Source organism: Amphiura filiformis, chromosome 7 (genome assembly GCF_039555335.1).
Source record: "Amphiura filiformis chromosome 7, Afil_fr2py, whole genome shotgun sequence".
NCBI classification, from domain to species: domain Eukaryota; kingdom Metazoa; phylum Echinodermata; class Ophiuroidea; order Amphilepidida; family Amphiuridae; genus Amphiura; species Amphiura filiformis.
This window is the reverse complement of record NC_092634.1, coordinates 50273181-50285583: the sequence shown is the minus strand read 5'-3', so window position 1 is coordinate 50285583 and position 12403 is coordinate 50273181. Positions and strand designations below refer to the sequence as shown.

Here is a 12403-nt window from a genome sequence, read left to right as displayed (position 1 = left end):
TATATAATTTACTTCGAGGACTGTTATATATCAAAAGTTTGAAAACTATCAAATTTTTATATTTTGTCATAAAATTTGTATTATATTGTAATTTTCGAAAAATGAAAATTATTTGATATCAGAAAGACATGCTTCGTATTCAGAATGCAATTCGATAGGTCTGAGGTGCTCTCATGTACCACAAAAAATACTGTCGAAACGCAATAAACGCTCATTTTAGATCCCTTAAGCGACACACAAAAGTCACAGCTTTGGCCTCATTGGGTGTTTTTATTCATAAACCCAATACAATAATTTTGTATTTCAAACAAAGATGACAAGCATATACGCACGAGATTTTTTTAAAGGTAAATGTTTTAAATAACACAACAATGTCAATTGCAACTCCGCAATTTTGAGGACTAATTGTTCAAAAAAGGGAGTAAGTTCAGTGTAGGCTGCTGAAAAAACGAAAAGGGGTATAATCCTTCTTGTCTTCCATGAGCAACCGCGTCACATCGGGTATAATCTTCCTTCCAGGACTAAGAGCAACCACTGTGCATGATTGACGGGCTATTCCATTGCTCGTAATAGGGTAGTGTATTTTAGCGGGACAATGCTGGATGGTGCACGCGCGCGTGCACGATGTGCAAGGTAGACTTTCGCCAAGACTTGGCATGTGGTTGTTGGTGTAGGGGTGTGGGGTGTGGGGGTGTGTGTATTGGGGGAGGGGGGAGATGTTAGGAATTATTTAATAATAGTTATTAATATTGGAAGAACGTTTTAAACTTTAATTTAAGGCATCATATACGATTTTATACTATTTTAGATTTTCAATTAATAACAAAATAATAAAATAGCATTTAAAAATTATATTAATAGGCCTATTTATTATCGCACGCCATGATAACAATAAAAAAAAATGGCACACTTTCCGATAAAAATTTGGGAAACAAATTAATTAAAAAAAATAAAAATAAAAACAATCTTTCTTAAACCAAATTTTCATGAAATTGAGGGCCATCAATAAACCAAAATGCATCCCGAATCTGTCGCACATCCCCGTAGTAGGCCTACCCTCCTTTCCACCCCCGTTGCCCTAAACCAGACGTGTAATATAACCGCTACGAGTATTTTTTTTACCTGTACGCAAGGTCACCCCTACAGTCGCAATAGTTCTAGCCCAGATAGCTTTTAACTCACGCCTACTAATAACGTACTTTCATCAAGTGATGGCGCTATAAGGTTTACCACGGAAGCTGTTTGGTTTACCGTGGAAGAAGATTATACCCTATATGGAAAAAACGGGGTCATTGCGGGGGTCATTGGGTGCCGTAGGATAATTTCGCCAAAATTACCGGGTCTTTTCATGGGCACACGACGTATGTCAATATATGGGAGTGCCCCCCCCCCCCTCCCTCCGGTGTAAAAGATGTGGAGAATGCAACTGTTCGTCACAACTCCTCATTTTAATTTAGGAGAAAAAGTAGAGAAGGCCCTACTCTTTCATTAATTGTCTATCCTCAATCAAGTATACAGCCATAGCTTCGACCGATCCTGCGACAGATTCACCAATGAAACATTAAAAATAGCGCCATCTAATTGACTTTCTTTCATTATGTAGAGGGTTGACATTACGTATTGTACAATAGTGCGCAAAATCTTGGATCAACTAAACGTGCTAAACGTGCAGCTATCGTTGTTGAAACATAATCATTGAATTCAATAATTCATATGGTTTCGATATTTAGTTGTTTAATAGCTAAATGAAAGTTTCTGACTTCCTGTCCTTTTGTATAAAGCAATAATTAACAATTTCTTTGTTTGGCGCAATTTTTGTCACTTTCTTTTGTCTCTTTTAGGCTTTTTGCTGAATAAGATTATAATGTCTATTAAAATTTTAGATTGTGATTCAGATATTTTTCTTATGAAACAATTATGGTTCATGTTCGAAAAACTTACACAGAGCAATATTATTATAGGCCTATTAGACCTATCTCACTTGACCACATGCCTATCATCGTTTATTTGAACATTTTTAAAAAGAAATAAAACCATAAGAAACGGGTTTCATTACTTCATTGATGCGCACTGCACTATGAATAGGCCTACATCAAGGGGGTACCAAATATTAGTAACGTGCCAGGCAGCAAGCTTGATATACATGTATCCTCGATCAGTCAAAGCCGTAAACCGGGGAATACACCTGTCAATCTGAAAACAGATCTAATAAGCCTACTTGTTTTCTGTAAAAAGAAATGTTGATCAGCCCCTTTTTTGAAGGCAAAACTCACAAAAGGTCCACTTTTTGGAAAAACGTTGAAATCAGCCCTTTTGAATGATAATTTACAACTGTCCAATTTTAGCTCCCTCGTCCCCAATAAAATTGGCTACGGGGTGTGTCCTCAATTATGGTGTGGCCCAACTAGTTTTCTATACTGAGCTAACTAAAATTCTTTTGCCAGTAGCGCTTAGGCCTATACATTACCGGTACTTGCCGGTATTTAAACATTTAAATATTAATGGTCATGATGGTGTTACTGTTGCGAGTTTTTATTTTGTACTTCGAAATAAAACTGTGATTGTATAGTTATTTTGTTTACACAGCCCTGTGTATATATACGGATGTATAATCATGTGAGAGTATTATACTCTCACATACGAGGGGCGGTCAAAAAGTTCGTAGAACAAGTTGCACGGTATTGAATTTGGTATCATTTGAAAGCTTGTTCCTTCAAAACATTACTGCAAAAATACTAGATTTTTGCATCACTGTATATGGGCAGGATACTCTTCAGAGGAAGCCTACCTCCATGAATTCACAGGTAGGCACTACCAGAAGTGAACACATGGTAGTCACGGGAATTACTCCCGACGGCGGTGAAAACTCAAATGAAATTTTAAAATGCACAGTTCCTGTATAAAGTCCTTGATATTCAACAGCAACGAAATGGTTCTAAGAGTTCAAGGATGGAACGAGCGTCCTTGAAGATCATCCAAGGTCTAAAAGACCTGCTGACGTCACCACTAATGATACGTGCTGGTACAGTGGCAATGATAATAAATAAAGAACCAAACAAGAAAGATGAGATAGTCATAAAATATGACATCTCTGATGAAAGTGTTTTCAACATAAATTCATTAACATTTTGGTATTCCAGGGTGTCTTCTACATGGGGTCCCAGAATCTTAATGTACAAAATTAATACCAGGTGACATAATCAGACCCACGCCTTCTATATGTAAGAATGAGGACCGAGACAAGTTTCATCTATGGTTGGCTAATGGTGACATGACATACATTAATCCCTGGAATTATGAATCCATTCAGTAGAAGCACCTGGATCTCCCACCCCTAAGAAGATCATCACTTGATCATCGTAGGTCAAGGTCTTCATCGCTGTTTTCTGATATTCAGGGAGAGTCTTGATGACAGATCATTTGCTTAATGAAAGTACAATCATAGGCATATTATGCCTATCATACGATTTTTATAGCAAATTTGAGGCCAGCCATCAAGTGAAAAAGGTCGGTTGTAGGAATGGGACTGTTCTCGGATTGTAGTTTCTCAGTTTGTCAAGCTGCCATTCACGACAGAGGGGTCAGCAGTTAACTAAATAAACCATATTGTGGTCCAGGCGTGGCCTCCAGTTAGTGAAACCTATTTTAGAATTTTAAGTCCTACCTTCATAATTATCAGGTTTGCTGGTGATCAATGCTGGTGAGCCTTCACTGAAGAGTGGCTCATGGAGCAATCGGAAGACTTCCATTTTGTTGACATAGAAGGTTTCAAGAAAAAATGCGACAGGTCAGGGGCGTAGCCAGCATTTTTGGTCGGGGGGGGGGGCAAAATAAAATTTCGGGGGCACAGACGAAAAAAATTATTGTTGCATCATACAAAACATAGAGACAAAAGGCTTTATTGGTATGATGCGCGCGCGTAGCGCGCAAAAATTTGGTATTTTACACTATTTTTGCCCATTATCAGGATAGAACGGGCTTTATTTTTACAATGTGCGGGCTGAATTTTGGTAGAAAAGGGCTCCTTGCACTTTTTCTTTTCCTTTGCCCTCCTGATTTTCTCTTTTATTTTTTGTCAGAGGGGCACTTTTTTCTTTCATTTTTTGTCAGGGGGCACTCTGCCCCCCCCCCCTGCTGGCTACGCTACTGCGACAGGTGCATTAAGGTATGCAGTGACCATGTTCAAGAGTGAGATAGAAAGAATTTAGCTAGTCCTCTTTCAAGTACCTTGTTCTACGAACTTATTGACCGCCCCTCGTATACTAACTTTATTTTCTTTCTCTGGGATACGCCAAACATAACTATAACTTTATTTTGTTTCGCACAACACTTTCACACCGGCGCAAGTATATCATAAGTGATTACAAATACTTTTGCTGTCTTTTATTATCTCATTCTTCCTCTTTCGTAAAATGAGGCAAATCTTTCACTAAGCAGATGTCCATGCTTCTCAGCAATCATGCAGAATTACGATTGCAGTTCATCCTTAATGTATGTGAAATGCATGTCCAAAACGATTGTAATTTTACAGTCTATTTTTGAGATATGCATATCGAGATGAAATCAACAATAACTGACAACAGTTTAAAGTGCATGCAATAGTTATTTTCGAAGACTTGGGAATTAATTTGTTGTCACAACATAACGTCCTGATGGAGGAAATCAAGCGACGAATTTAGTGCATGTCTATCAATGGGTCAAGTAAGTATAGTTTTATTTTGACAGGTAAGCATGGTAAGGGGGTAGGCCCTATATAGCCCGGGGGGGGGGGTCTCATGGATTTTCTGGGAACCCATGTAATCCCGAGACTAGTTTTAAGTAAAATTTATACCCGATTTCCCTATCGGGACCAGATTAAGATAAAAACATACCCCTAACGAGAATAAGTAGGCCCTATATAGTTTTCTATATGCTATAAGACCGAGTGCACAAATACGACAATTATTGCACCAGAAATGATTTTCGAAAATCAAAAAGTCACATTTTGTTCTTTTTTTTAATCAAAAATTCTAAAAAATAAGATATGGGCATGGAATCAGAAAATTCGATAGGCCTATCTTTGGAGACCAGAAGAGATGAATTTGATATCCCTATATAGCGGGATTAGACATGCTAGAAAGAGACTTTTGGAAAATGGTATTACTAGAGAGGGTCATTTTTTGGATTTGGAATCCCTAGTGGAGATAGAGTCTCGCTAAAAACGGATCGAGCATGGGTACCCAGCCAAAATCCAACACACCCCGGTACCCCAACATGTGATTCCTACAAAACCTATAAGCATATCCGGAAGTAGGAGATGGGAACGGCAAAGAGGGCTTAGCTCTTACTATTGAGGGTCCCGATCCCCTGATTAAAAGCAGAACACTTGGCATTTATTTATTTCTTGAATTAAAGTTTTAACTTCAGCACTAGGGCCTGCACCATTTTTCGCTCACCTGGAACGTTTTCACGTTCACATTTCACGTTTCAGGTGAGCGAAAAATAGTGTAGTGTTGAAGTTAAAACTTTAATTCATTTTATAGTGCGTATGAATATCCACTCGTATATTTATTTCTTGGTGAATACTAGGGAGGGGTTAGCTGAGAGGGGGTATTGAAGAGCCATTTTTAGCCCGCACGCATAGATCTTCTTTTTTTTTAGAAACAAATATAATTTTTAGGAATTGAAGAAAGCAAACTAATTTCAACTCATGATACGAATGATAGGCCTACATACTTTGATCTCTTTTTCCTAAATTCGGAGCATTTTTTGGTATATCCATATGAACAATTACCGTATCCATCCTCACCAAAATGTAATTTCTGGATCCCCATTCCCCCACGACATTCACTTTACACCCCCCCCCCCCAAAAAAAAACTTTTAAAATTTGAAAATGCTCAGGAAAAGCTACTAAGGGGCTATCGTTTTCTTCGGAAGAGGGGGGTTCCAAATATACGTGGGGTCATATTCTTTTTGTTCTGGTATACCAGAATGAAATTCAATCTGCAAGATTTTTTGTTTTTGTTGAGAAAAGTGGGGGATGATGCTGTGGATCACGAAATGCCCTTTATGGCAAAACATAATCAATTGCCTACCGTAATAAAACTTACCAAGGTCCTAACCAGTGTAAAAGAACATTGTGATATGTAAGGACAGGTTACCTACCCAAATCCTAGTATATTAAAACATTTTTAATTGATGGTATTTAGTTAGGCCCTACTGCCCTGGCCAATTGGCCTGGTCAACGATGTTAGACCTTTAAACTTTTATACTCGAGACAATCGCTGGCGAAGTAATGTCAGCCTTGTGCAAACTATTCTTTTATCTGTTTGACAATCTTGAACCCGGAAGTGAATCCCACTATTTCTGGTTTTCCCATCAATTTTGTCTCTGACAATGGGGCCTTACTGTATGACCCTGTGCTAACGTGAAACGGAACTGTTGTTTCCTCTGAACTATACCATTCGAAATATGAAACGAATATAATTGATAACATGCTAAGTTAACAACTAATCTTTGTAGCGTTTTTATATCATGGCGAACCGAAGTTCAAGCTTCGAAACGGAGCCTGGCTATGGGCACCACCGCCACCAGTACCACAGCCACCACCACCAGCATGACCAGCAGAGTGCAGTGTCGACTCTGCATTCAGTAGCATCTAGTACTACACGATCCACCAACGCTCCCTACACACAAGTCCAACCTAAACTTAGCCCTTCATCGTGTGAGGCATCACCAATGGAGGAAGAATATAAAGGTTAGACACAATTTGTAATGCAACTTGCAAGTTGCAAATTTTAAAAGAAGTACAACTCGATCTCAACTGTTGTCGATTATGTCATCAAAATCACTGAATGAAATTGACACTCAAACAGAGTGAGATGAGACTGAGATTCATCGTTCATGTTACCACTGTCAGGCTTCAAAATACATGGGGCTATAGTGATTGAAGTACATGTATATTTGTAAACATTGGGTATAATTTCATGAACAGTGATCCGAAAATATATGTGATCATATTTCAAAATACAAAAACCCACAACCTTGCACACTTGAAAACACATACATTGACTTTGTATGCCAATCATGAGTGAGCATTACAGAGCATGCATGCATTTCCGCATTTAGTACGCACGTGTACGGAGGCGTCCATTACAATGGTGAACACATGTGCCCATGTGGTTAACACAAACAATTGTCGCACTGTTGGCATGCCTAGCTGTGTTCATTCAAAATGAAATTTTTATAGTTTCATACATAAGGCTAATGAAAGTTGACTCCCAGTTTCCCGTTACCCGACTCCGGTCAGAAAAAAATGCCGATCAAATATTTCATTATTTTCCATTATTTCATTATTTCACATTTTTCAAGTTTTTAAGAAAAAAAGGATAGTTTTAATGTCATCTTTCACGTCCGACACGTATTTTAAGCACTTTTACGCCGACCCTGACCGGCCCGAATAGTCTTTGCAAACGCTGGGTTAAACTACGTGGTAAAATGGCGATATCATAGGGCGCATTTACTGGAGACTAGCAATTCCCTGCATCTAAGTTTCTCCTACCACTAAATGGATAGACCGAACACAAAGAGAGGCAGCCAAGTTCGGGAACCAGCGTATGAACAAATATGAAAGCATTTCTACCGTGCACTATGTAGCGTGCTATATATAGACAACATCAAAATAAATAAAATAAATAAAATTTGAAGTCAAATTTATTCTGCTTTTCTTACAAATATATGTATTTAATAAAATAAACTTATAAATAAAATGATTTATTTGTCAATTTCTTGCATGGTTGTTTTATTATTAACACGTGCACCCTGTGATGCTTTTTACCAGCAACTTCCAGTTTGTGCAAGTAGACAAACTAATTTCCGTATAAATATTGCTTCCAAAGATGTGCTAGTGGAGAGTAAGTTTGGTTTGTAAAAAGTAGTGTGCAATACAGGGGTCGAAATAAGCGATAGCCCGATAGCCATGGCTATTAGGTTTTCTGTCGGGCTATTGGGTTTTATCTCCATGTAGCCCGTCGGGCTACAGGGGTTTTAAAAAGAAAAGAAAAATGAAAACATGTGAAGGAAAAATAAAAGCTTCGATCTCCAATATTTACGGCCTGTCCAGAAATTATGTAACATAAAATGCAATGTAACGACATTTGTTGAAGTGAAGTCACCGTAGCATTGTAACATAATTTAAAAATAGAAATAAAATACACTCCGCCGGGATAATTACACAGATTGCGATATTGTCTAGAACCACTGCTGCTAAGTTATTGCAGTGCTGAATGATGACACGTACATGAGTTGGAAAATTTTCTAATTCTAGGGATCGGAAAGAAATGCTTTGTGGGTGGTGTGTAGAGATATGCCATCGGTGAAATACGACACAATGATCGGCCTTAGAAGAAAAAAAATGACAAAAAGTTGCCCTTGAATTATGTTTTATGGTCATCATACTCCAGTAATTCAATAAATATCATGATATTTGGCCTAAACTTGAACTCATTTGCAATGAAATGTCATTTTTTATTGAGAAATGCATGGGTTCCATGTGGTGCCAATGGTGTTGAATTCTGCACTTTGCCGAAGTTTACTGCATTTTGTGGAATTCGGCAAACTTTTATGGCATAAAGCAACACTTTTAGTAAGTAAACTGCTTGGGAACTTTCTTAAAAAGTGAGATAGTTGGTTACAGGCGAGAATCGTGGCGTGAAAAGCGAGATCACATTTTTTGCCGGGCTTTTAACTATTTATACCATGAATCTATACCAATAACACATCATTGTAACCAAAATCACAAAATCTGATACCAATTAATTAAAACGGTACATTCAATACTTGACAGATTCGAGATTAAGAACCCTTCATTTTAGGATTTGAGCGCATATTTTTAACACTTTCAGGGGTTTTTGAACAAACGATTGGTTTGAATTGTGCAAAAACAATGTCTTTTTTCAGGGCTATTGAATTTCCTTCAGGGCTATCAGAAAAAATGGCTAGATAGCCCGGATGGCTATCAGGAAATGGTCCCTTATTTCTACCCCTGCAATATAACACACAGACACAGTGTATTTATATGGAAAAGTGGTTCTCCAAAGACTATCATGGACTTCTGGTGCTTTCATATGTTGCACAACCTATAGGTTAATTTGAAGATTCCAAAGAAGATGTGCTTAATTAAAATTTGTTTTGAAGTGAAGCATGGTCATTACTAACTATACTTTATTATTTTATTTGGGCCTCAAAACATAGCATTCCGTAATTAACTTTGCACCGATAATGAAAGTTTGAAAATAATGAATAATGAATAATGAAACAATCACCTACCCAGTCATGAAAAACTATGTAACGGGAAACTGGGGATCAACTTTCATTAGCCTAATACATATTACGGTATTACATCTCTGGACCGTCCGTCATCAATCATGCATGAATGAGACTCCCTTTTAAGTTCAAGCTGATAGTGATACTGAAGCAAATTTTTATCACCAGCTGTGTCATACAAAGCAAGTATTGCACCCTATATATAATTATTCTGTCGGTCGGACATCCGGGCTATCTCTAGTCTCGGGCCCAAACTGCATGTGGCTCACGGTTTGTTATGAACAACAGAAACCGGCTGTGAAGGAGGCTACATAGCGATGTTGCTGGAGTGGCATTCAATTTCGGAAAAAACAACACTCGACCATGGAATTTAATTTTAAATTTGTCAGTATAAACGGTAAATCAAGTAAGTTTCTTCCACTCTGAAGACTTAGAAACGGTTGTGTGATTCTACTGACTATTTGCGGTCGAAATTTACATAACACCAATGACAGAAATCATCAACAAAAATCGAATCACGGACTTGTTTTCACTCGAACATCATCAACCGGAAGTGACGTGACACGGACCGACAGAATAAGTACCCGGTAGGCCTTATATAACATACACATTGGTATAAAATATTTTCTGGTGGGCCTTTTCAAGCTCTGTTTGATTTTGTGGTCCTCAGATTGAGAAAATTATACCGGGGAAAATACTGTTGAAAAGAAATAGGCACTCCCAAACTATACCACATGATCATTAAAAAGTTCATTGTTGTAACACCAGGTTAAATATAAATTTAGCTATCCAGGTCATAGAGCTAATGTAGGCAGTGGGGTCAGACCCCACCCTTTTTAATTTTGCCCATTTTAATAACTTTTTTTAGTTTATATACATGTACGTACTGAAGCCGCATACCCCCACCCTTCTGGAGCATTCATAACACATGTACATGAGGGTGCAATTACCAAAATATGTGAATATTGTTCTCAATCATCCACATACAAGGTACATGTAATGTAAAGGACGGTTGTAATGTTAAATGTTTAACTTAAGGTTGGTCATACTGGAATCAGGGACTGCCTTTTGAGAGGAGTGAGAGAGATTGCTCCTCTACAGCTCCTCTTATAAAAAGTTGCATTTGCAAGAGCGATTTATAGATCCTCTTGATCACCCGTTAAATTCTTTATGCTTTAATTAGCCACAGGTGCAAACATCTCTTCCAAAACTCTTCTTGAAGAGACTAGAAGAGCAATTTACAGCTCTTAACCTCATTTTCAAAAGAAGGTCCCTGTGGAATAATTGTTAATCTGTCAAAGTAAATGAACAAGTTTACAGTATACCGGTATTTAGAATGTCAAACATGTTGACAAATCCATCTGTGATGTCAAAAGTGCTCATGGAGAAGACATTTTCCCTTCAAAAAGACAAATTTCCCGGGAAGAAGCTTCCCACTTCATTTCAGCATGAGTTTTTAGCTTACCTAAGGATTTTAACAGGAATTATTGTTCTAAAAATGACCTCTAATAAACAGATTAAACGCCCCCTTTTGGAAAATGAACGGTCCGGGGGCAATACGGTAATACCGTAAACCTAACTTTCAGACTAGCGACACCCCCTTTTTTGACAAGTGAAGCATAGGAATAGTGGTCTGTCCCTGCGAGTTCAGCATTAAGATTAATTTTATGTTGTTGTAAGTGCATAAATTTAAATTGACTTTTAACTTTCCTAACTTTCTTCCTTGTTTTTGAACAGATTACCAACCTGAATTTCAGTGGAAAACATACTGTAAGTAGACAACATGTTTTTGAAATTTATTCATTCTAATAAAGTGCAGTTGCCTCACCAAAACGTCGTACCGTACATGATAATATTAGTACCCGGGATTAACCCTAACTCTATAAAATCTTACAAAGAAATCCACTGAGCATATACATACATGTACATTGCATGTGATGCCATGACGCAATTAGCCTAAGTCATCCATGTATACCCACTTACCCAGGGAATCGCTGGCCGGGCCAGCGCAACCCCTGTGGCTACAAGTCGGTGATCTTGTGCGGGGCACCAGAAGGGTCTGAGGTTTGAATCCTGGGGGTGCCAACTTCTTTGTTCATCTTCTCTCCTTTCTTGTTCCATCTTTCCTTTCCGATAGCCAAAAACTACGTTTAGCCGTAGGGTTTTAGTACATCCATGAGTGCTGGACTGCTGGTGTGTATAGACAGTGAACCAACTTCAGCAAATATTTTGAAGGTGTGACCAGTGACAAATGCCATTGGGGTGCTTGTCATGGACAGTGACACCCAAGTACTTGTTGGTTTTGGCCCAGGGGTTTTGGGTGTTTTTTTTTTTAGGGGGGGTGGAGGGGGAGCAGCCATTCAACACTCCACTCCCATGTATGCTCTAGTTGGACACTGGACTTGAATGTATTACTATTTTTAATTTCTAACTGTTAGCATATATATGCATCAGGCGTATATTGAAAGGTCCTTAGGGGGGGGGGGAATAAACCCTTGCCTCATGCTGACTACCCTGCTTTTGGGTTTTGTCATTGAGTGTGACCACTCCATGTTCATGTATACACCAATTATCAGGGATGTAAGTTTTCTGTATTTTTACAGAATTCTGTAATTTTTGTAGTCCAAATTTACACAATTTCTTTTATTTTCAGCCCATTTTGGGCTTTTTAGCCCGAATTTACGCGTTTTTTTTCATATTTTCCGTATTTTTTCTTCAGGGTTACTTAAATCCCTGCAATTATGCATGTTAGACATCACAAACCTTTTTTATAAAATTTATATTTTAAGATGCCAACTGTGACTGTCCTTTGATTTTGGGATTCCATCAAAAAATGTGATGTAGGACTACATGTTTGCAGGTCTGAATTAGCGACATGCATGTATCATATAATTAGCTAGTCAATTTAATATAAAAAAGATTCTAAAAAATCAGTCAACAAGCGTCATAAGACTTATGTAAATAACCTAAATTTAACCAAAAACAATATTTCCGATCACGCCATTCGTACAAGAGGACCCATTGTTTAGAATTCTTTAGATAAAAATGGGAAAACTTCAAAATCTGCAAATCAATTCAAAATAAAACTCATCTTCCTGT

The 12403-nt window shown here is 37.9% G+C and overlaps 1 protein-coding gene across 1 annotated transcript in view; it reads left to right on the top strand.

The window, feature by feature from the left end:
* Positions 1–6319: 6319 nt before the first annotated feature.
* Positions 6320–12403, top strand: part of LOC140157283 (beta-chimaerin-like) — a 127652-nt gene continuing 121568 nt past the window's right edge. The window contains 2 exon segments of the mRNA XM_072180425.1: positions 6320–6737; positions 11042–11074. Coding sequence (XP_072036526.1) covers positions 6515–6737; positions 11042–11074 — 256 coding nt within the window. The 5' untranslated portion in view covers positions 6320–6514.